General features: G+C 44.3%; 1 protein-coding gene across 1 annotated transcript in view; it reads right to left on the reverse strand.

Moving 5' to 3' along the window:
• The window catches only part of LOC126187847 (venom serine carboxypeptidase), a 143,074-nt gene extending 118,709 nt beyond the window's left edge, over positions 1-24,365 (reverse strand). Inside the window, exon 1 of the mRNA XM_049929158.1 lies at positions 23,959-24,365. Coding sequence (XP_049785115.1) covers positions 23,959-24,276 — 318 coding nt within the window. The 5' untranslated portion in view covers positions 24,277-24,365. The remainder of the gene's footprint in view (positions 1-23,958) is intronic.
• Between the last annotated feature and the right edge of the window lie 498 nt (positions 24,366-24,863).

Here is a 24,863-nt window from a genome sequence, read left to right on the forward strand (position 1 = left end):
TGTAGGTGTCCGTGGGCATGAGACCGAGGGAGTGACAGGAAGATGGGGAAGTGGTCACTACTACACAGGTCGTTGTGTGCTCTCCAGTGGATAGATGAGAGATGGCCAGGACTTCAATGGCCGAATATGTGCCATGTGCCAAACTGAAATGTATGGGGGCACCTGTATGTAAGAGGCAGAGGTAGAGGTAGAGATGTGGCAGTAAATTTTTGACCTCCCTACCTCAGCCAGTAAGCATGGCACCACCCCATAGGGGTTACGAGTGTTAAAATCTCCCAGTAGTAGTAAAGGTTTAGGAAGTTGATCAATCAGTGCAGCCAATACCTTCAGGGGAACTGCACCATCTGGAGGAAGATATACATTGCAGACAGTTATTTCCCACATTGTCCTTATCCTGACAGCCACAGCTTCAAGAGGGGTTTGAAGGGGCACAGGTTCACTACATTCTGAGTTCACGACATAGACGCAAACTCCACCAGACACACTATTATAGTCCCTGTGGTTCCTGTAATATCCCTTATAGCTGCAGAGGGCAGGGGTCCACATTGCCTGGAACCAGTTTTCCTAGAGGGCAAAGCAGGTGTAAAGCTTAACACTGCCAGGTGGAAGGAATAAACCACCATAATTCCACTGGATGATTATGTGATCGCGAGACTGGGAAGGCACGAGACACTCAATGAGGCAGTCTACACCTCAGGGTCACCTGCTGACACCAGATGAGTACCTGCGTGATCGATAGCCACTGTGTCTGAGGGCCCAGCGAGATCTAAGTCCTCAGTGGGCACCAGAATCTCCACCTCATCCTCAGACACAGAGCTTATAGGTAGTGGTGGTGTGTGTGCCACCGCAGTGCCTTGATTCTTGGGGGTCGTTTTCTTTTTAGGTTTCTCTCGCTGTTCTTTAGGTTTGTCCTGTTAGGAGGGCATCACTGATTCTGTGTCAGGGACTGAGGAGGACCATGAAGCCCTACGACCGGCTACCTGTGGTTGCTTCAGCCACTGGCGGGTGACACCTTTGCCACTGGTAGGAAGGGAGTGACCCAAAGGATCCCTTCCTGGTGAGAGGAGCTGAAGAAGACATGCTTGTCCAGCTGTGAAGTGGGTACTGACGTCCCTGATGGTTGGTGGGGGGAGGGGGCAGGAGGGTGTTGCTCCTGAAGTAGGTTGTGCAGGAGCAACAGGGAGGGAAGTGTCACCACCATCAAGGGGGCAAGTGGAGTCTGACGGCTGAGAGAGCCAACTGCCAACTGTATGTGGCGGAATGGAAGATATGCACAGGATGTAGCCTCTCATATTTTCTCTTAGGTCAGTTGGTCCAGGGTCTTGTACTCCATTATTTTTCTTTCTTTCTGGTGAATCCTGCAGTCTGATGAGCAAGGCGAATGGTGCTCTCTGCAGTTGACACAGGTGGGAGCTGGGGCACATGGAGTATTGGAATGTGAAGGACATCCACAATCCCAACAGGTGACACTGGATGTACAGTGGGAAGACATATGGCCAAACTTCCAGCACTTAAAGCACCACATCGGGGGAAGGGATACATGGCTTTATGTCACAATGGTAGACCATCACCTTGACATTCTTTAGTAATGTGTCACCCTTGAAGGCCAAGATGAAGGCATCAGTGGCAACCTGATTATCCCTCGGACTCAGGTGGATGCGCCGGACGAAATGGACACCTCACTGCTCTAAATTGGTGTGCAGCTCATTGACAGACTGCTACAGAAGGACCCTGTGAAATATGATAACCTGGACAATATTTAAGCTCTTATGGGGCATGATGGAAACAAATATCCCCCAGCTTGTCACAGGTAAGAAGTGCCCGTGACTGGGCAGAGGATGCTGTTTTGATCAAGACCGACCCTGACCACATTTTGGACAAGCCCTCCACCTCCCCAAACTTGTCCTCTTAATGCTTCACAAAAAACTGACGTTTCACTGACAAGAAAGATTCCCCATGAGGTACCAGGATGAATAAGCTACGCTGCCATCCTTAACCTAGCATTCCTCCCATGGTGTGGCCGGGGAGGGGGGAGGGGGGGACGATATAGGGTTGTATTTCTTAGCACTGAAGTTAGACTTTGACCGCTTAGAGACTGCTGGTGTTGACCACCAGCAAGAGATGACGTACTACACTTCATAGTGTGTCATCTGCCCTGATGCCACCTACTCTGACCAGGGGCCCTCCCCACAGGTGCCACCCAGCCACAGCAAAGGCCACATGGCAGGATGGCCATTGCCTATTCCCCAGGTTGACAGCCATCTACTCCTTGGCATATGTAACGAGTTAATGGCGCACGCATCAGCAGAGCGATCCCTGTGTGGTCAGGGAGCTACAAACAACAGGGTACATGGCAGCCCCACCACAACAGACTGGCTACAGTGCTGGATATCAGGCACACACGAGCTAGAAAGTCTATTAGTGTCGACAGCGCAGAAAGTGATACTGCACAGAGGATGGAGGAAAACACATCCAGCAAGGTGATGTTGCCCAACAGCTGGAGAATGAGTGGAAGTGCAGATCCACATTGACGAAGGATGCGGGAGGTCTAAGCGCATGATGGACACTATGAACCACGTAAGGGCCCCTTCTCCAATTGGCTCGCTCTTTGGGAAAATTTTGAAAATGGAGGTCAAACCCTGTAGGGGACCATCACATAAAGGCCGAAATGTGAGAGACTCCTTTTACGACAGGAATACTTCAGGCCTATTCTAACCCTCGGACCCGCAGGAGGGTACTGTCCTTTAAATGTTTTATGTAGCTTATGGGAATGATGTCTAGGCCAAAGGTTGTCAGTCGATTTTTGTGGGGAGTGGGGTGGGCTTATTTGGTGTATGCTTTTTTTCTCTTCTTTGTTGTATTTGGTGATTCGGATAGGGGGTGGGATTGTTTGTACATTTTCTTTTGCAGTGGTTGGGCATGGGGCATTGGGTTTGGTAGGAGTAGGAAAGGGAGTGGCAGTTTTATGTTTTTAAGTATTTTCTGTTGTGTAATATTTTTTGAAGTGTTTTTTGTTTTCTTACTTCTGGTTGTTGAAAAATAGGGAATGGATGAGAAGAGGTTTCTTGGGGGGGGGGGGGGGGGGGAGGGGGGGGGGGGAGATTTGGCAATTATTGATCACTGATTAGAGAAATGCAGGTGAGGAAGGTGTGCTATTTGGTTGTATTTATTTCTATATTAAATGATGTTTTTAGTTTGTTTCTGTTTCCAAAAACCTTGATTTTTTATGATGGTGTTTCTTACAGGAGTATCTGATTAGCCTTTTTTCTTCTGTTTTTCAGTGTGTGTCATGTCAAAGTCCAGTTTAGTTACATAAGTTAACTGAAAATTTTGATACCTGTGGTATCATCACTATTTATACCATGCTATGCCAGTTCATATCTATACGTTAGCAGTAAACCATGAGACCGCACGGCCAATTTGCGACCGGCTCCAAGACATGCCCTCATCAGCCTGCACTGTCAGCACCACCTCAGAGCCAGCAAAAGGACACTGCACTGGAGTCTAGTCTGTATATTAGTTCAGTTCTGCCTGCCTTGCCGAAGTGTTGTCAGTTAGCCTCCTTTGTTACTGTGGATACCGAACTGGCCTTTCTCAAGGACTCACTTTGGATTGTGTTCTGGACTGGCTGCCATACAATCAAGTAAAAGAAATTATCAGACACAAGGTGTACATCTCATTATTTTGCTCTCTGTCTCAGAACCCACCAACTCATTGAGATCTACCACTGGGACAACCAAACATGTGGTGACAAGACTGTTGCCTAGTGTGTTCCAGTGTCTACAATGAAGGTTTCTCGTTCACTATACAAATGTCTGGTGCCAAGGAAAACTACTTTTGGCTGCTCTTTGGTTCTACTTCTAACCATACAAGCAATGGCCATGCTATTGACTATGTTTCTTTCTTGTAGAACTGTGGACAATTAGCCTTGCTTGCCCTGAAACTGAATGTTTTCTTTTGCTTTTCACAGGCTGTGTGTTTCATCACGGTCAGTTTTTCAGTAATTCAGACAGTTAAATTTCAGGTGTGGCTGATGCAGCAACCCAGGTAGATGGTACCTAGACTGCCTGCAACACACGCAAACACAGCAGCACCACCCCCAGCACCCACAGCACCAACACAGCATGCAGCATCTGTGTCCTTATCATCATTCCATGCATTTGATTCTATATGAGAGGAACAGTTAGAGTACTGCCCATAGTTCAACTCTCACTTCACAACACATCACACTAAAGGTAGGGATTGACAACCTTATTTTCTCGCAACAACCAGAGTCTCTGTTTACCGTTAGCCAGCAAATGTTTTTCCACTGCCCACCCTGAAAGTGTTCCTTATAAATGACTAATTGCTGCACTAGACAAACATTATGATGAACAGATTAATGTGACAGCTGCATGTAACAAATTCTTTCATTTGCAACCAAATCAGACATGAGCAGTGGGTGCCTGACTTTCAAGGACTTACACGCCATCACAAATTCCAGTGAGAGTGTGGACATTATTATAGTAATGCCATTGCTCAAAATGTGTCAGATCCTTGCACTTGCGAACAGATTCTTATTTATCCCGAATCTAGTTTGCAAACAGGTTTTGGAATTAGTAGAGCATCAAGACTCATATGACAGTGCAGTGGTAGACTGATTCTGCTGCTATTTGTGCAGCTATGAGTAATGGTACATAGGGTGTGCCTGTAGTTTGCACACCACGGCACACAAAGTTTCAGCCAGGGCAGTGACAAACAAAAGCAGTGTACTGGGCAGCAAGCTAGCAGTATTAAATCCTGTCCTCAGAGCTTCATGGCACATAACCATCAGCAGTGCCCCTGTCATGATGCTAAGCATTATCATTGTGGCAGGCATGGTCACATTCAATCTGTCTGTCTACAGAAATGCAAGTCCAACAAGGCTCCACATTCTGCAAGGTCTCAGTCAATGAATAAAACTGTCTGAACAGGTCTCAGAAGGCCCAGTGGTACCGACTGGCCACACTTCATCCTCAGCTGATGGGCATCACTGGATGCAGATATGGAGGGGCATGTGGTCACCACACAGCACTCCCAACCACTGCAAGTTTTCATGACCTGAGCCACTATTTCTCAGTCAACTGTTGGATCCACAAGGGCTGGGTGCACCCTAATTACCAACAGCACTCAGCAGATCTGGATGGTCACCCATCCAAGTGCTAGCCAAGCCCAACTGAACTTTCAAGCAACAGATGAACCAGATATTCCCTTATGTAGAAGCAAGTTTTAGTGCTCTCATCCTACCATTCCCAGCCATGCAATCCAGCAGTCAGCCCAGCCTCTGCAGCACTATAAATTTAATGTGCATGATTTAGTCATTTTCAGAGTTTTCAGCAGACGCTGGCACTGGGAATGGGGCATGACCAACAAAACCTTGGGCTGCTCTATATGTTGTGCAGGGTTTCTCAGGGCTGCAGAAGTGCCATCAGAATCAGTTTCATTTGTGTTGACTGCATCACCCTGCTGCAGGTTTTTCATTTGCACACTCAATGCCCAGAATGATGCTGCAGCCTCAGCTGCCTTCACCTCTCTCCCATCCTGTTCCGCTGGCACTAGACAGGAAGCCAATGCATGTTGATGCATCACCATCACTACAGTGCCAGCAGCCCCAGCCATGGGAGGTGGGCTCCCTGCACCTTGCCGGATTCAGGTGGACAACTGTGGATCTTCCATTTGTTGAAAGAAGATGTCAACCCCTGGGTGTGGGTACACACCCTATGGTTGGTTTTTTGACCAAGGTTTCCAGCTATTCATGAGACAAATGTTGAGCTGCAGACAGGAGCTCATAACATGAAGCTCTGGCGACTGCTTCGTCAGTGGCACTAGCACCCAGACACCCCCCCCCCCCCCCCCAATCAATTCCCAAGGCATTGGTGCATGACAATAGCAAGGACTTTGGTGTGTGTGTGTGTGTGTGTGTGTGTGTGTGTGTGTGTGTGTGTGTGTGTGTGTGTGGGCATACACAAGGAATGTGGTATTGTGTCCATTGTGTCAACTATTGATACCATGCTGCGCAGGTCTACATATAGAAGTTGGCAATAGCCCGTGTCAGTGAACTGCCTGCAGCTGGCTCCTCATCAGCCCACACTGTGAGGGCCACAATGGATCAAACAAAAGGATACCACAGTAGGGTCTAGTCTGTCAGTTTACTTCTGCCTGCCTAGTCATATCAGCGCACACTCCGCTGCAGAGTGAAAATCTCATTCTGGAAACATCCCCCAGGCTGTGGCTAAGCCATGTCTCCCCAGTATCCTTTCTTTCAGGAGTGCTAGTTCTGCAAGGTTCACAAGAGAGCTTCTGTAAAGTTTGGAAGGTAGGAGACGAGATACTGGCAGAAGTAGAACTGTGAGACCGGGCGTGAGTCGTGCTTCGGTAGCTCAGATGGTAGAGCACTTGCCCGCGAAAGGCAAAGGTCCCGAGTTCGAGTCTCGGTCGGGCACACAGTTTTGATCTGCCAGGAAGTTTCATATCAGTGCACACTCCGCTGCAGAGTGAAAATCTCATTCTTGAAACCCCATCAATGTTTGCCAAGAAAATCTAGCCTGAGAATTACTGAATATCCTTCATCCACATACAGAAAAACTTCCATGCACTGTCAACTTAGTTTTCCCAATAGTAAAATCAAGTACTGTCATACCCCATGACTCCAAACTATTATTGCCAACCGCCACATAGCTTATAACATGATGGCCCGAGTTTCTTCTTGGTCACCAGGTTCAGACATAATGCGTATGTGCGCCCCCCTGTCTACAAGAAACCTTTGTTCTGCACCACTCAATAAGCCCACTGAGCAGCATTCCATCTGTACACTAACTTGTGGAGTATTATGGTCTATTGGGATTGCTTTCTAACGGTCAAAGCATTCTCATTTGATTTTAATGGCCGCTTCTCCCAACAGTACTTCCCATTCTTCCTACTTCAGCAATCCAATGCTTGGTGGTTCACTTCCCCACATGAGTAGCACTGGTTGCCTACACTGTTTCTGCATATGGCCCTTATGTCCACACCAGTAACATTTGACCTCTGGAGTGAATACATTGTGATATACCCACTGCTTCCTGGCAAAATCTCTTCCCTCCAATTGCGCTGCAAACTAAAAGCTGCTGTTAAATCACTAGGGTTCTTAATGTGGACTCTTCATAAGATTTCTTGGGTGTATAAGAAAATGCCTAACACACTGTTTTGTGCTTCTTGCAGTAACACCTTATTGGCCTCCGCATTCTGGGTAGATTGGTTGGTTGGTTTGGGGGATGAAAGGGACCAGACTGCTACGGTCATCGGTCCCTTTTTCCAAATACAAAGAACACCCACAGAGAATAAAAACGAGGAACAGAATAGATCACAGACGATACAGAACAAGAGAAACGGAGACAAGGACAAGACAAAACGAACTAAAACCACACAGAGTGTGACAGTGGTTGGCCGACCATAGAAATAAAAAAGGAAAAGCCAACCACTTAGAAACACATTAAAAGATCAGTTTAAAATCATAGGCCAAAGGCCAGAATCAACACAAAAAATAAAATAAAACAGAAACACTCAGATGAAAGAATAAAAACTCCCTGCCCTAATAAAACGTAAAACTAAGGCAGCCATAACAGGGTCATCAGATAAAACGGCAGGGACCGTATCAGGCAGCGCAAATGTCTGCCTGACCACAGCTAAAAGGGGGCAGGCCAACAGAATGTGGGCCACCGTCAAAGCCGCCCCGCAGCGACATACAGGAGGGTCCTCCCGGCGCAGTAAATAACTGTGTTAGCCGGGAGTGGCCAATGCGGAGCCGACAAAGGACGACTGAGTCCCTGCGGTTGGCTCGCATGGAGGACCGCCACACAGTCGTCGTCTCCTTAATGGCACGGAGTTTATTGGGTGTAATCCGATCGCACCATTCAGCGTCCCAAAGCGCAAAAACTTTTTGGTGGAGGACTGCCCGCAAATCAGCCTCTGGAAGGCCAACATCCAGAGATGGTTTACTCGTGGCCTCTTTCGCCAGGCGGTCAACATGTTCATTGCATGGGATACCGACATGACCGGGGGTCCACACAAAGACCACAGAGCGGCCGCAACGCGCAAGAGTATGCAGGGACTCATGGATAGCCATCACCAGACGAGAACGAGGAAAACACTGGTCGAGAGCTCGTAAACCGCTCAGGAAATCGCTACAGATAACGAAGGACTCATCTGAGCAGGAGCGGATATACTCTAGGGCTCGAAAGATGGCGACTAGCTCAGCAGTGTAAACGCTGCAGCCAGCCGCCAAGGACCGTTGTTCGGAATGGTCCCCTAGAGTTAGCGCATACCCGACACGACCAGCAACCATCGAACCGTCGGTGTAAACAATTCCAGAGCCCTGATACGTGGCCAGGATGGAATAAAAGCGGCGGCGGAAGGCCTCTGGAGGGACCGAGTCCTTCGAGCCCTGTGCCAAGTCGAGCCGAAGGCAAGGGCGAGGAACACACCACGGGGGTGTACGCAGAGGCGCCCGGAAAGGAGGTGGAACAGGGAAAAACCCAAGCCCGCAGAGAAGCTCCTTGACGCGTACGGCGATCGGACAACCCGACCGGGGCCGACGGTCTGGCAGATGGACGACTGACTGCGGGAACAGGACACGATAATTTGGATGCCCGGGAAAGCTTAGAACATGGGCAGCATAAGCGGCCAGCAAACGTTGGCGCCGGAACCGCAGTGGAGGTACACCTGCCTCCACTAGTACGCTGTCCACAGGGCTGGTGCGGAAAGCACCAGTGGCAAGGCGTATCCCGCTGTGGAGAATTGGGTCCAGCACCCGTAACGCAGATGGGGATGCTGAGCCATAAGCCAGGCTCCCATAATCCAGACGGGACTGGATTAACGCCTGGTAGAGCCGCAACAGGGTAGAGCGGTCGGCGCCCCAGCGGGTGTGACTCAAGCATCTCAGAGCGTTTAGATGCCGCCAACTCGTCTGTTTAAGCTGCTGGATATGAGGCAGCCAAGTCAACCGGGCATCGAAAACCACCCCCAAAAACCTGTGGGTCTCCACCACAGCAAGGAGTTCGTCGGCAAGATAAAGCCGCGGCTCAGGATGGACTGTTCGGCGCCGGCAGAAATGCATAACGCGGGTCTTGGCTGCCGAAAACTGAAACCCATGCGCTACAGCCCAAGACTGCGCCTTACGGATAGCGCCCTGTAGCTGACGTTCAACAGCTGCAATGCCAGTAGAGCTGTAATAAAGGCAGAAGTCGTCAGCATACAGGGAAGCAGAGACAAAATTTCCCACGGCCACAGCGAGCCCGTTAATGGCTATTAAAAACAGGCAGACACTTAAAACAGAACCCTGTGGCACACCGTTCTCCTGGACGTGGGTGGAACTATAGGAGGCTGCGACTTGCACGCGGAAGGTACGATACGACAGGAAATTGTGGATAAAGATCGGCAGAGGGCCCCGAAGACCCCATCCATGAAGCGTAGAAAGGATGTGATGACGCCATGTCGTATCGTACGCCTTCCGCATGTCGAAAAAGACAGCGACCAGGTGCTGACGGCGGGCAAAGGCAGTACGGATGGCCGACTCCAGGCTCACCAGATTGTCGGCGGCGGAGCGGCCTTTCCGGAACCCACCCTGAGACGGAGCCAGAAGGCCCCGAGACTCCAGTACCCAATTTAAGCACCGGCTCACCATCCGTTCGAGAAGCTTACAAAGAACGTTGGTGAGGCTAATGGGGCGGTAGCTGTCCACCTCCAGAGGGGTCTTTCCAGGTTTCAAAACAGGAATGACAACGCCTTCCCGCCATTGCGACGGAAAAACCCTCTCGACCCAAAGACGGTTGTAAAGATCGAGAAGGCGCCGCTGGCAGTCCACTGAAAGGTGTTTCAGCATCTGACAGTGGATGCCATCTGGCCCAGGAGCGGTATCAGGGCAAGCAGCTAGGGCACTGCGAAATTCCCACTCACTGAATGGAGCATTGTAAGATTCTGGGTGGTTGGTGCGAAACGAAAGGCTCCGACGTTCCATCCGCTCTTTAATGGAGCGGAAGGCCTGGGGGTAATTCGCAGAAGCGGAACTCATAGCAAAATGCTCTGCTAAGCGATTGGCAATGACGTCAGAGTCAGTACAAACTGCTCCATTCAGTGAGAGCGCAGGGACGCTGGCAGGGGTCTGATAGCCGTAGACGCGTCGAATCTTGGCCCAGACCTGCGAAGGAGTGACATGGAGGCCAATGGTGGACACATACCGCTCCCAGCACTCCTTCTTGCCTTGGCAGATAAGGAGGTGGGCCCGCGCACGCAGCCGTTTGAAGGCGATGAGGTGGTCTAAGGAGGATGTCGCTTGTGACGCTGGAGCGCCCGACGGCGATCTTTAATCGCTTCAGCGATCTCAGGCGACCACCAACGCACAGCCTTCCGCCGAGGAGACCCAGAAGAACGGGGAATGGCAGATTCGGCGGCAGTAACGATGCCGGTGGTGACCGATTGAACCACCGCATCAATGTCGTCATTAGAGAGAGACTCAAGAGCGGCAGTGGAGGAGAACAAGCCCCAGTCAGCCTTATTCATAGCCCATCTGCTAGGGTGCCCAGAAGAGTAACGCTGTGGTAGTGACAGAAAGATCGGAAAGTGGTCACTACCACACAGGTCGTCATGCACACTCCATTGGACAGACGGTAAGAGGCTAGGGCTACATATTGAAAGGTCAATGGCGGAGTATGTGCCATGCGCCACACTGAAGTGTGTGAAGGCACCATCATTTAAAATCGAGAGATCGAGCTGCGACAATAAATGCTCAACGATGGCGCCTCGACCTGTTGCCACTGACCCACCCCACAGAGGGTTATGGGCGTTGAAGTCGCCCAATAGCAAGAAAGGTGGCGGCAATTGGGCTATCAGCGCAGCCAGGACATCGAGAGATGATATACCACGCTTCATTGCGGGTCATCCGCCCTGATGCCACCTACTCCGACCAAGGGCCCTCCCCACGGGCGCCACCCAGCCACAGCAATAGCCACCTGGCAGGATGGCCATTGCCGGGAGTCCTGATGCCCCAGGGAGACGGGCATCTACTCCTTGGCATACGTGGGGAGTTAACGGCGCAGGCATTAGTAGAGCGATCCCTGTGTTGTCAGGGGGCTACAACCAAGAGGGTACATGGCGGCCCCACCACAACGGACTGGCTACCGTGCTGGATCTTAGGTGCAAAACTGTCCAAGGTCATCGTCGCAGTTAAAAGAAACACTGCAGAGTGCAGCGTGGGAATCGCACCCAGGGACGTATCCTCGCCCAAGAGATGGAAAACGAGCGGGACACCATTGCAACGACGAAAAAGCCGGCTAAAGGTCTCAATGCACGACGGATACAGTGCACCACGTAAGGCGCCCTTCCCCAATTGGCTCGCTCTTCGGAATAATTTAGAAAGATGGAGGTCAAACCCGAGAGGGGACCATCACATAAGGCCGAAACATGTGAGACTCCTTTTAGTCGCCTCTTACGACAGGCAGGAATACCGCGGGCCTATTCTAACCCCCGAACCCGCAGGGGGATTTCTGGGTAGACATGTCCATGCACTGACTTTGGAATCCTCTCAGAAAATACTTCCACCAGAGCCCAAAAAACCTTTGGCATCGACCACCGGGTTGACCAAACAATATCAGCATTACAATGAAATTTGAGAGACTTTCACTGCTAATGCAGTAGTTTCATGGTTGGTGGGTATTGTGTCTCCTTAGTTACATACTGATTTTTAACTTATTAGTGAATTGTTGCTGGTAGAAAAATCTTAGGTTTTTCTTCCTTGTTTACTATGGTGGTTTATATGTGTGCGAATCAAAGCGTCCTCCAGGTCTGAAATGCTGCTTGACACTCCCTAGTCCACTCCATGGATGACAATGCAATGGAGCTGCAATATGCACAGCATTTGGCACAAACTTAATGTAATAAGTTTGTATACCCAACACAGCTTGGATTTCTCTGGCATTCCTAGGAGCTGGGAGGTCCTGGATGGTGGTAAGTGTGGCTGCAAAGGGTGGATACCCTGAGTGGATAACATGTCCCAAATATTTGATCTCACTCTGGAAGAAATAGCAGACTTTGTCTTTATCACACTTTCACCCAGCATCTGATAGCACTTGAAACAATTTCCTGAGATTGGAAAGATGTTCATCGGAGTACGACCCGAAACTACTATGTTGTCTAAATAGTTCAAACAAGAAGGAACTGTAGCAGTCAACTGTGATAAGTAGCATTAAAAAATTGCAGGTGCGAATGCACTGACAAAGGGCAACTGCAAAAATTTAAATAGCCCCATTTGGGTGTTTATTGCAAAAACTCACTGGGACAAACTTCCTGGCAGAGAGTCAAACTCTGAGTCCTTTCCTTCCGCAGGCAAGTTCTCTACCAACAGTTATCCAAGCATGTCTCGTGACCCATTCCTACAGCTTTACTTCCACCAGTGCCTCATCTCCTACCATACAAACTTCACTGAAGCTCTCCTGCAAAACTAATAAGACTAGGATTCCTGCAAGTTTTAATCTTCCAGGAAGTTTCATATCAGTCCACACTCCACTCTAGAGTGAAGATTTCCTCCTGGAAGCATTCCCCAGGCTGTGGTTAAGCCATGGTTCCACAATATACTTTCTTGCAGGAGGGCTGGTATTACAAGTTTCACTGGAGATCTTTTGTGGAGTTTGGGGAGGCTTCCACTCTCCTGAGGCAGCCAATGTACCATCTTGTCATTTACCTTGCAAGGAAATAGAACCTTACTGATCATTTAAAATACTTTACTTTAAGTAAGTAGATATCCTTGTCAGGAGTTGTGTGTTATAAACAAGAAAGATATTTTATTTACTCCTGTTACTAATGCAGTGTCTGGATTTTGAGGCTTGAGATTCTTCCCTGGGGTGTGTGCAGCAGTGAGGGAGCAAGTTTTAGATTTCACATCACAAGATCTGTCGAGTTTCTCCCCCCCAGCCCCCCCCACCCCACCCCCCATCCAATAGGAAACATACGGATCACCATGAATGTGACAGGACTGCTACGTTTTAGAATGAATATTTTATTGAATATATTTATAATACACAAGAGAGAATGTGAATAATTCTAGTTAACCATACAGTATCTGAAACTCAATGCACAAAAATGAAACCAAAGTATAAAGAGAATTCATTGATATATATTGCAGCTGATAATGACATGGCATTTTTATAATATTTGCTCCCTCAGGTTCTTAACGGTATTCTATTGAAATGGACATGGCACCCTGACTGACAAAGTCCTTGGGCATTAATACTATGACCCAGGAACTGAACTTTTGGTGCTCCAAACAAACAGTTCAGTATGCTAATGACTGAACCATTTGAACGGAAGCAAGTTAAGATTTCCCATTAGTGATCCAGATGCTTCATTTCGGAGCAGATGTCCAAATCATGTGTAACTTTGTCCATCAGGAACTGGAAGGTTCGCACAGTGTTGTATAATTTTCCTGCACTCATACCACATTCTGATTGCTTACAGCCCATACTTTCACCTGGTAGCAGTAAGTGCAACTATTATTTTTTCAGCATACTCTGCAACTGCACCATTTAATGGACATACCTATGTTTCAGCATCTTGAAACGCATACAGCCCATAGGGTACCACTCTAAACACCATCAGATTAATGAAAACCATCTGGTATTATTGTTACTGAAGTTTCCCCAAACAGTAATTCTGTACTGTTAAGTATGACTTGAGTAAACTGTACATAGAAGTTTTTTGTTAACATAATATGCAAGCTGTTTCACAATAGGTATTAAGGTGGCTGATTTTGACACATACTGTGTACATATTGTCTCCATTGGAGCTCATTGTCAACTGTAATTTCCAAAAATTTTATAGAGAAAACATCTTCCAGACTTGTTTCATCCAAACATATATCAATGTGATCTTCCTTTTCTCTTTCATGAACACTATGAACATTGTCTTTTTTAGATTTATAATTAAATCATTCTGTATGAGCCACTGTACTGTGTTATTTGTTGACATAAATGCACCTCTTTCTAGTGTTTCCAGATTTTCTCCTGTATTCACTAATGTTGTGTCATCAGTATATAGCATTTTTTGATCCTTCTCAATTACTTCAATATTGTTTATAAATTGGTTTAACAGAGGTGGGCTAAGTACAGATCCTGGAGGTACATAATATACCTGATCTCAAATCTGCATCCAGTTTATGCTGCCTCATACTGTTCTGTTTTGCTGATATGTGATTTTATCCATTGCACTGCATGTCCATGTTTTTCAGTTAGCATTGTATGGGTGGCTGTGTCAAAAGTTTTGGACAAATCCAGAAACATAACAGATACAGTGTTTCTTTTGTCTAATGAATCTATAACAGGTTCTACTAGGCTTGAGATGACAGTTTCTGCGAGTTTCCATTTTTGTAAGCCATGCTGTGCTGGTTCAAAAATGGTTCAAATGGCTCTGAGCACTATGGGACTTAACATCTGAGGTCATCAGTCCCCTAGAACTTAGAACTACTTAAACCTAACTAACCTAAGGACATCACACACATCCATGCCCAAAGCAGGATTCGAACCTGAGACCGTAGCGGTCGCGCGGTTCCAGACTGACGCGCCTAGAACCGCTCGGCCACACCGGCCGGCTGCTGTGCTGGAATCAGAATATTATGTTTCTCTAGGAATGTGATCATCTTACAATACATTGTGTTCATCTCTAGCATATTTGAGCTGCCATGGATTAAAGATATTGGTCTGTAGTTTCTTTGTCATCTGTCACTTTTCTTATACGTTAATACTACTTTGCTTATTTTTAATTTTTTTTGCAAATGTGTGTCCTCTAAATGAGCAGATTCCTATATCCAAAAGAGGTTCTATTATTTCTTCATTTGCTTGCTTTGTTAAACAATTTAAAATAATGGAAACTTACAGGTTGGAACATCAACAATAATAGGAAAAGAATAGACTGCTACTCACTGTAAAGATGACACACTGAGTTGCAGACAGGCACAATGAAACAACGTTTAGACATTTAGCTTTCAACCAACCCCTTCTTCAGAAAAAAAAGTCACACACACACATAGATACATGCAAGCACACTTCACACACACAACTGCCATCTCCGGCAGCTCAGACTGTCAAGTGTTATGTTGAATGAAAGTAGCAATCTGGAGTGGGGCAGGGAATGGATAGCAGGGTATTGGTGATGGGAGAGAAGAACACTGTCTGGCAGAGTGTGCAGGGATTAGATGTAGGCATAATAAAATGCTAGTCACATTGTGGGGAGGCTATGAGGCAGGGAGGTAGAGGTGGGGGGGGGGGGGGTAATGGGGAACAGAAAAGGAGAGGAATGGGAAAGGGGAAAGGCAGGCAGATGCATTGCCAGAGAGTGGCAAACACTGAATGTGAGAGGTCATGAATAGGGATTAGGTGACAGGATAGAGAGGTGGGAACTGTTGGATGGAGGGGGTGGTGATAGTAGGTTACTATAGGTTGTGGTTGGGATAATTTTGGGACGGTGAATGTGTTTTAAGGATAACACCCACCTGTGCAGTTCAGAAAAACTGGTGATAGAGGAGAGGATCCAGATGGCCTGTATTCTGAAGCAGCTATTGAAATCAAGCATGCTATGTTCAGCTGCATGTTAGGCCAAAGAATGGTCTACCATGCTCTTGATCACAGTTTGGCAGTGTTGAAAAGGGGTGCACTAGAGTGTTGTGGAGGTTGGGAGGGCAAAGGAACACTGGCTTAGGACAGGTGGGAAGGATCTTGGGTAGGATGTCCCTCACTTCAGGGCATGATGATAGGTAATCTAAACCCTGGTATCCCTCCCTCTTCCCTGCCTCACTCCAGATAGTTACTTTCATTGAACATGCATGACAGATGTACTTTGATCAGAGCTGCTGGAGATGGTGGTCAGGTGCATGTGAAGTATCAACGTGTGGTTGTTTTCTTTCAAGAAAGATTTGGCTAAAAGCTAAATGCGTAACAGTCTTTTCGGTGTGCCTCTCTGCAACTCAACATGTCATCATTATACTGCGTAGCAGTCTAGCCTTTTCCTAATATTGTAGTTATTAAATACTCTGATATTTCATCGTTTACTCCAGACTTTTTGGATTTTAATTCCTGCACTATTTTTATGAGTTCTGTTTTTGTTACTGTTTCCAGACACATTGAGTGGGATGGTTGCCCAAATGTTCTAGGATGCGTTAACTCCTGATGATTTCTTTCCTCCTCTAAATTTTGTAGAGCACATATAAAACTGTTGTTGAATAAATTAGCATTTTGGTACCATCTGTAACTACATTTTTCTCATTTATCAACAAGTTAATAAAATTTCTGTTTTAACACTCTTTCGACTACATCTTTCAGTATTCATTGTGTGCCATGCTCTTTTACTTACGTGGTCAAAATTTGCTATGGCTGTTTATTGAGCTGGTTCTTGCTTCTCTTATTTATTTCCTGTACTGCTTCTAATGCTGTTTATATGTCTCCATGTTCCCTGTTGTTCAAGTTCTTACCCCCTACTGCTGAATTCGCTTATTTATTTGGTAATCCATTGGTTACTGTGACCCTGGTGTTTCTGACAGGTCATTTTGGCGAAGACTGCACGAAAATGAAGCATTAGTGTGTTAAGAAATGCATCATACTTCTCATTTGTACTTTATGCTTGCATCGTTTCAGACCAGTCTTCTTTCCTCAGTGTTATTTTACAAATGTTCATGTTTTGAAGGTTAGTAATCCTGACTTCTCTTGACTTGTTTTACATCTGTTTAGGAGCTCTTATTTTTGTAGATACAAAACATTAACCCATGATGATTAGAGGTTACTACTAGCAGAACTTTTCCTTTGCATTCACAATTTTTAATATTAGTGATAGTCTGACTGATCAGTCACTCTCGTAGGTATATTTATTATTTTCATATTACACTGTAATAATGTTTCTTTTAATTCTTGTTTTGGTTTGGAATCTTTATGTTTTGGTTTTGAATCTTTATGTTTTGGTTTTGAATCTTTATGTTTTGGTTTTGAATCTTTATGTTTTGGTTTTGAATCTTTATGTTTTGGTTTTGAATCTTTATGTTTTGGTTTTGAATCTTTATGTTTTGGTTTTGAATCTTTACCAATATCTATGTTGTGGTCTCCACGTATTGCAACCTCTTTCATTTTAGACTTCAGTATTAATTTTGCTATTTTTTCAGAAATGTTGTAGTCATACCCCATGGGGTACCATTTACTAGACTTACTCACTCTGAATGATCATTCCTGTCATATCTCTGAACACCGACCATTCCTCCTGAAACACCCTGCATAGTGTCCCTCCTAAGGGTCGCTGGGCACATTTTCTCTCTGGTATTTTGACAGATACCTGCAATGCCATTTTTCCAATGCGTAGCTGGAGACAGCTCAAAAACTAAAAAATACTGCATTTCATGTTTATGTGTTGCCCAACACTGATGGAAAGCATCTGTTTCCCATTACAAAGCAAATGATTTCCAAAATTGTGTAATTTTGTGTGTTCATTTGATAGAGAGGCCCCAGATTAGTCTAGTGTGATATTTGTTCTATCACTAATTATTAAAAGTGGCAGTAAACCACTAAGAATAACCAGTACTCCAGCTACAACTGAACAGTTCTGTTGCATAGCAGTAGCTAAAGAGATACAAGTATACACTTAGAAGTTGTGGCAAGTAATTTAGTACTCCTTGTGCTGCAAAGCAGTACTATTATGAGCCATATTTTCTGGAGTCAATTTGTTGTTCTGAAAACTGAATAGTATGTGTGTGAACATTACTGCCAAATTTCTTTTTGAAATCACACCTAATGTTTGTGCAGTATACAACTGCATGAACAAAGGTAATGAAACTACAAATATATGTTATTTCAAATGAGTACTATTAAAAAATATTATTGTTAGTGGTTTTGTACATTTATGTGAGAAACCAGCACAGATATAACTTTCCTGGGTTTAACTTTACATGAATTTGTTATTTTACCCGAGGTTTTGTAATTTCCTTATGCGCTACATGTACCATACCCCTTTGTTTTGACTTCCGTAAACATGGTAGGGGTTGTTCGATTTGCTCCACTCTGGTTGCTGTGCTGTGTCTCCATGGTATCCTGTCTCTTAGTCAATAGCAGTCAGTGCGAGCCAGGACGGTGATGTTGCTGCCAGAGTTCTTAAGAGTTTTACTGTCCCTGTTAATACATATCTATAAGACGAATGTTCTGCTGGACTAATTTGGAAATGGTCTACCAAATTGGCACCTAAATTCTGCTTTAAAAATAATTTTCTTCATAATGGGAAACAAATCAGATGCTTTCCTTCAACAATGAACATCACATTAAAAATATGATGAGCATATTTGTTTGGGCTTACTAGCTACACAGCAAAAATGACCTGGCAAATATCTACTGAAACACTGGACAAAATGCACCTGACAACTCTGTGGAGGAACACCATACATACTGGGAGCTTGGAAATTTGCGTTACAAACTTCTAGGACTTGTAGAGGGTACTGCGTCATGATATTTTGAATATGAGCCCATGTCCAGAAACGTCATTCAACAACACTACAGAACATCAAAGTTGTAGGCGCTGGTGCCTGTAAATGTATGTATATACAGGGTGATTCCATGATGATGATAAGCTTTTGAGGATCATGGAGAAGAAACTTGAGATAAGGCTCCCTGCACCAGAAATGAACGAGTCTGAAGTTATAAGTGAAGATCGTTCTGATCCCTTTGACAGTGGACTACATGTAGTGGTACTGTTGTTGCTAAGATTGTAGGGTAGGCAACTTTAAGAGGTGGTAGCATGGACCAAAACAAGAGAAAAAAGCCTAGTGAATATGGTCTAAAATGTATTCGTTAAAAGCTGTGAGCACTTGTTTAATAGAGGAGATGTATTTTCTCATTAGCGAAGATGAACAAGTGCTCATAGCTCCTCAGCTATGCATTTTAGAGCCGATGTTTACCAGACATTCTTTTCTTGTTTTGGTCCATACTACCACTTCTGACAGCTGCCTACCCTACAATTTAGAAACAACAGTACCAGTACATGTATTCCATTGTCTCACGTATCAGTGATTTTTGCTTGTAAATTTCGACTCTTTTCTGGACTGGGGGCCCTCACCTCCAATTGATATATTTATCCTTCTCCATCATCCGAGAAAGTGTGTAACATTATCACAGAATCACACTGTATGTACATATATTTACACGCGCCGGCACCTATAGCTTTGACGCTCTGCAGCGTTGATGGATGACGTTTCCGGGCGTGGGTTGCCTTTCTGCAGCGTCACTGGATAACGTTGTTGGCCATGGGTTCCTCTTCAAAATATTATCGGTATCTCCTCTTGTAGTGGGACGAAATTGAAGCGTCACCCATCCACCAGCGTCAGCCCAGTTTGCAGGTGAATATAAGTTTAATTTAGTTTTGTTTATGTATTTTTGTAATATTTTGTAATGGTTGTGAATTGTCTAAAGTTTTTGTATTTTTTTATGTTTCATGTACGGAGAGGGCGGCGCAACGAACGGAGACAGCATCTTCGCTGCCGGGACCAGAGAGAAAATTTATGGCCACTATATGTCGCGGGTCGACAGCCAAAGAGCAACAGAAGATCCTGGAACCGAGTTGTTGCGTCGTGCTTCTAAAAAATAAAATAAATGAAAATTTGTAATGTTTTGTACAACAATGATATCATAGGAAGTTTAATCTTATTGAAAATGTTAGTTTTGTCTCGTCAAGGCTCAGGTTCACGTCTGTATGTAGGAAGATGATAAACTAGCGGATGCTACTAAAGTTGAAATACGTGTTCCGAGGATTTATTTATGAAGAATTATGTGAATGAATTAATAATATATTTGACACGATTATTGAATTTTGACAGCGTTCATAGCGACTGTGAATCTCAAAAAGTTTATTCAATGTGGTTCTAATATCGATAAATCAAGACAACGTGTATCAATATAATTTCTGAGGAGAAACAAACGACATCTAAAATTGAAAAAGTTTACGAAAACCAATTGGCCCGAGTGACGTAATTCTGTGCAAACGACTCAAATGATGTTTTACAGTTTCGTTCAAGAACCATTCTGAGACAATTTAAAAAGAATATAAATAATTTTGAAGTGGGTTGTAACTGACGTAGGTGACTAAGTCTACACATGGTCATATGTCGAAAGAAAATCATTTATAAAGAACTTACGTCGTTACACTACACTTCTCCCATCTACACGTCCTAGAGGTTTATAGCGGGAGTTTCCGAACGCCCTGTATAACCGATTTATCAGGTATGATTAGCAGCGCTATAAAGATTGTTTTCTAATGGGGCACATTATGTACTTGAAAGTTTCATCGTTGGACAATCGTAAAGAACTGGAAAAAGACTTTGAAAAAATTCTATTTTGTGTAATGAATGGCAACTCTCTCTAATTGTGGATAACTGTAAGGCAACGCCTGTAACAAAGAGTAAGAACGCTATTGTATCTGAGTGGTGAACATCTTGAGCACGTCACATCGTACAAGTATTTAGGAAGAATATAAAATGGGACAAAGTGAAATCAGTATTAGGGAAGAATGTGTTGGTAACATTATGGGAAAGTGTGGTGCATCTGTAAAGTTGGTCGCATACAAAACGCTAGTGCGACAAATTCTAGAGTAATGTTCCAGTGCATGGAATCCTTATCAAGTAGGCATGACAGCAGGCATCGAAAGAATTCAAAGACGCGCCACTAGGATCTTCCAGGTCGATATGGCTCATACGCATATGTACAGAAACGTTCGTAAAACTTAAATGGGAATCCCTGTAAGAAAGACGACGTAGTTATCGCGAAATCCTGCAGGTTACATTTAGAGACACTGTATTAGAAGATGACTGTGCGACCATTACGCTGCTACCAACACAGAACACCAATATACTACCAACGTATATCTTGCGTAGGGGGTCATGAGAAATAAATGAGAATCTATGGCGCGTTCACACGCATGTAGACAGTCAGTATGCGAACAGAATCCATAGATACATTAGAAATGGACGTATGTACATACGTTTGTTTGTATGTCTCACATCTCCTCCTAAACTACTGGACCAATTTCAACCAAACTTGGTATACATATCCCTTACTGTCATGCAACAATCGCTGTCTTGGCAAAAATGCGATGCGTGAAGAAAAAAAAAAGCGCACCATGCTTCACGTTTAAATTACTTCTGTGCTACTAACCATTCGCACACAAATTTCGTAGACAGTGTCCACATAAGCTGCTAAATGCACCTACAAAATTATATCAAGTTTCAAAATTATATCATGTTAACAAATGTCTCTGAGCACTATGGGACAACTTCCGAGGGCATCAGTCCCCTAGAACTTATAACTACTTAAACCTAACTAACCTAAGGACATCACACACATCCATGCCCGAGGCAGGTATCGACCCTGCGACCTTAGCCCATGTTAACACATATAGCTCAGGAGATATGACGACATAAACATTGAGACGCGTGAAACGCTGCCGCATTGTGCATGAAGTTTCAATATTTTTATTCTCTACTATTACGACACTCCTACAGTCGAGCCAGCTTAAGGAAATTCCTGACACCTAACAACGCTTTTGACCGCTTTCAGCTGGGAAGCGCAGACGGCTATAGGCAAAACAATAGCCGTCTATAGAGTTATGATGTGGCGTTGCCATAGAGACGTTTACAAAATCACAGAGTAGACACGCGAAGGTGCAGTAACTTGCACAATATACAAATTTCTCTGAAAGACTGTTTCATAATTTCGAAGCTGCTTTCCATGAACACATCGAAATTAATTTTTTTGCTATTACACTACAAAAACAGTTATTTTTCCGTTTCTAATAAAAATCTGACAAATTGAATACTCAGGCACGCCGCGTTTGTCGGCTAGTGGGGAAACAAAATTGCCCAATGCACTGTACAGTGGCTTGCGGACTGTTTATGTAGATGTAGAATTCCTTAGGAATCCGCACCCAACAATGCCATATCGCTTTCCTTTTTCTAACGATGTTGCATAGCTTTCCATATCTAGATCACGCAACGAGCAGATTTCACATTGAAATCCAGGCCAATATCACGCTGACAAGTCACTGGTCTGAAAATTGATACGCATTCCATCATGAAAATGTCTGATTGACTAAACACGGATTTTCTCGTAACTACCTCTGGATGCAGGTATGTGTCACAAACGCATTAAAATAGGTCACCTGTCTGGGTCAAAACTATTTAGGCCAGTAGCCTATTTTCAGGAACAACATCGATAAATCCCTCGGACAAATATATAGCAGGAATCATTATGTTGCTCACTTTTAAACATAAAAATATAAAACTATGCTCATGCAACCACTTTTCATTCACACAACAGAACTAATCATTCACACAACAGAACTAATCATTCACACACAAAGACAAGCTACGCTGTTCCTTTATCCACTGGTAAAAACCCATCAGCTGTGTAATGGTACATGATAATTAGCATAGATTAACAGAGAGACGCTTACTTCTAGAATTCGTATATTTTTGCAATGTCGGTATTGGTAGCTCAGAAGTAATACCTGAAGGTAGCCGCTGTTAACAATTTTAGCAGCTTGATGACACTAATGTACGATTTAGTTGGGAAATGTAGCGCTCATACTTATGAAATTTTACATTCCTATACTGAAAATTACTGCATGGATTACTAACTATTTAGAAATGGGAAAAACGCGTACGGTGAAAGTTACTAAAATATTGCCGGCCGGAGTGGCCGTGCGGTTCTAGGCGCTACAGTATGGAACCGCGAGACCGCTGCGGTCGCAGGTTCGAATCCTGCCTCGGGCATGGATGTGTGTGATGTCCTTAGGTTAGTTAGGTTTAAGTAGTTCTAAGTTCTAAGGGACTGATGACCTCAGCAGTCCCATAGTGCTCAGAACCATTTGAACTAAAATTTTACCAACCAATTATTTTTCCCCTCACCACAGAAGTTTATATTTGCACTCTAATACGAAAGGCATAATTCTCCAAGTCACTCGGAAGGAAGAGCATTTAGAGTTTTGTCTCAGCGACGTCAAGAGGTAAGTACAAGCCGTTCCAAATTTAAAAAGCTTCCCTGCAGATGAAACAAGCCTACAGAAAGAAAACCGAAGATATGAACAGTTTCATCCTTATGCGAGCCAGTGTGCTGACTGACGTGGCATTTCGATCGTTCTACGCCTCTAGGTAATTCCCCTAATCGATAAAGCCTAAAAATGAGTTTTTTAAAAAGTAGATCTAGACACAATGATAAGTCTTTCATTTCAGCTGGAAAGGATCTACTTGCCTGGAAGGTTTAAATCAAGTGAATGAACGTAAAAATAATTACAGGAGGCAATTGTGTTACAACCATATTATAAAATCCCAAGAATTTTTCTAAACTGATCCAGTTGTGCACTGGAACACAGGCTCACAGCACTAAACCTATGTTGTACTAAAATAAAGTTTTGCGGAACGAGATAAGGTGTTTCGTTTAGTTTATACGGAGTACAATGTTTCACAAAGAACCCACGCTAAATTAAAATGATTACAACGAATTTAATTTACAAAATGAAAAACCTGTCTAGTTCAATGATACGACATACGGCACCCACCGTAATAGGGCCTGTTACTATCATACTGTTTACAATGTTAAGCTGTTTTTAAAGGTTTATTCTGTTTCCGAGCTATTCAAATCACCACAAAAAAATTCACAGTTTCAAAATGTAAATGTAAGCAAAGTGGAAAAAAACAGCGCCAAATTAAAAATAGCGTAAAAACACAATAATACTTTCAGTCAATACAGTCACGTTCGGTAATGAAAGAACATCCCAACATTTTTCCATGACATTTTTGTCACGATATTTAAACTGTAACTAACAAATCTTACATCAGACCATGTTACTTCTAACAATATGACTTTCTTCACACTGCTACTTAGATGTGGCTGTGTTACTTACCTCAGCAGGGAAGAACCAGAAGAAAAGATTGGAGTTGAACGTTTTGTTGACCGTTAAATAACCGGAATAACTCTTGACTCTATGGCAATTTTCGGTGCAGCCTTCGTTAATGCCTACGCCTACTAAAGCAAGCCGCTGTGCCTCCTTTATTCTTCCTTCTTCAATGAGCGGGGTGAGAAAAAGTGGTTCTCCTGGATCCCCCTCAACCGGGAGAGGTTGAATTCGCGGATAAACATTGAAAAGAGAGTCTACATGAAATGCACAAAAACTAACTAAAACGAAACAGACGCCATAAACAACTTCCTGGATCCTTGCCATAGTACCACCACCGACGAACGCACTGTTACTCTTGTTAAGACGCTTTACAAGTACCTCCGCATGACACAGCCAACAGCTGACAGGCAATATCGACTCTGCGCCCAAGTAGTAGCTCCACATCTTCAGTGCTGCCAATACATCGTGCGGTAAAACAAAAACCACTAGCAATTCACAAGAGTTCAAGGTGTGCGTGCTGACAGTGACTCAAATAATGTCTTGCTACACACATGATACAGAGTAGCATGATATAGCTACACTTGAGCAGAAACATGGCATTTATTTCAACAATTCTGACATATGGTGTCAAAATCGCCGTGAGGTTTCAATGCTGCAACAGATAACCACACGCTCAGGTTCATGTAATATTGTGTTAGCTTCTTTCTCTTTTGTCAATTACTTTTTCTTTTAAAAGATAAATAAAAGAATAAAACACAAATCGGTATTTTTCTGCCTTCTTTCCCAAAGTCCTTCATCCAGAGTGTTATTCCCTTAGTTGCTCGCTCCATTGTGAAACTGGCGGTGCTTTATATGTCAACGCATACGTTCTTTATGTGTTCTATATAATAAGTGATATCACTGTTCAGATT

This window comes from Schistocerca cancellata, chromosome 5, assembly GCF_023864275.1.
Source record: "Schistocerca cancellata isolate TAMUIC-IGC-003103 chromosome 5, iqSchCanc2.1, whole genome shotgun sequence".
In the NCBI taxonomy this organism is placed as follows: Eukaryota; Metazoa; Arthropoda; class Insecta; order Orthoptera; family Acrididae; genus Schistocerca; species Schistocerca cancellata.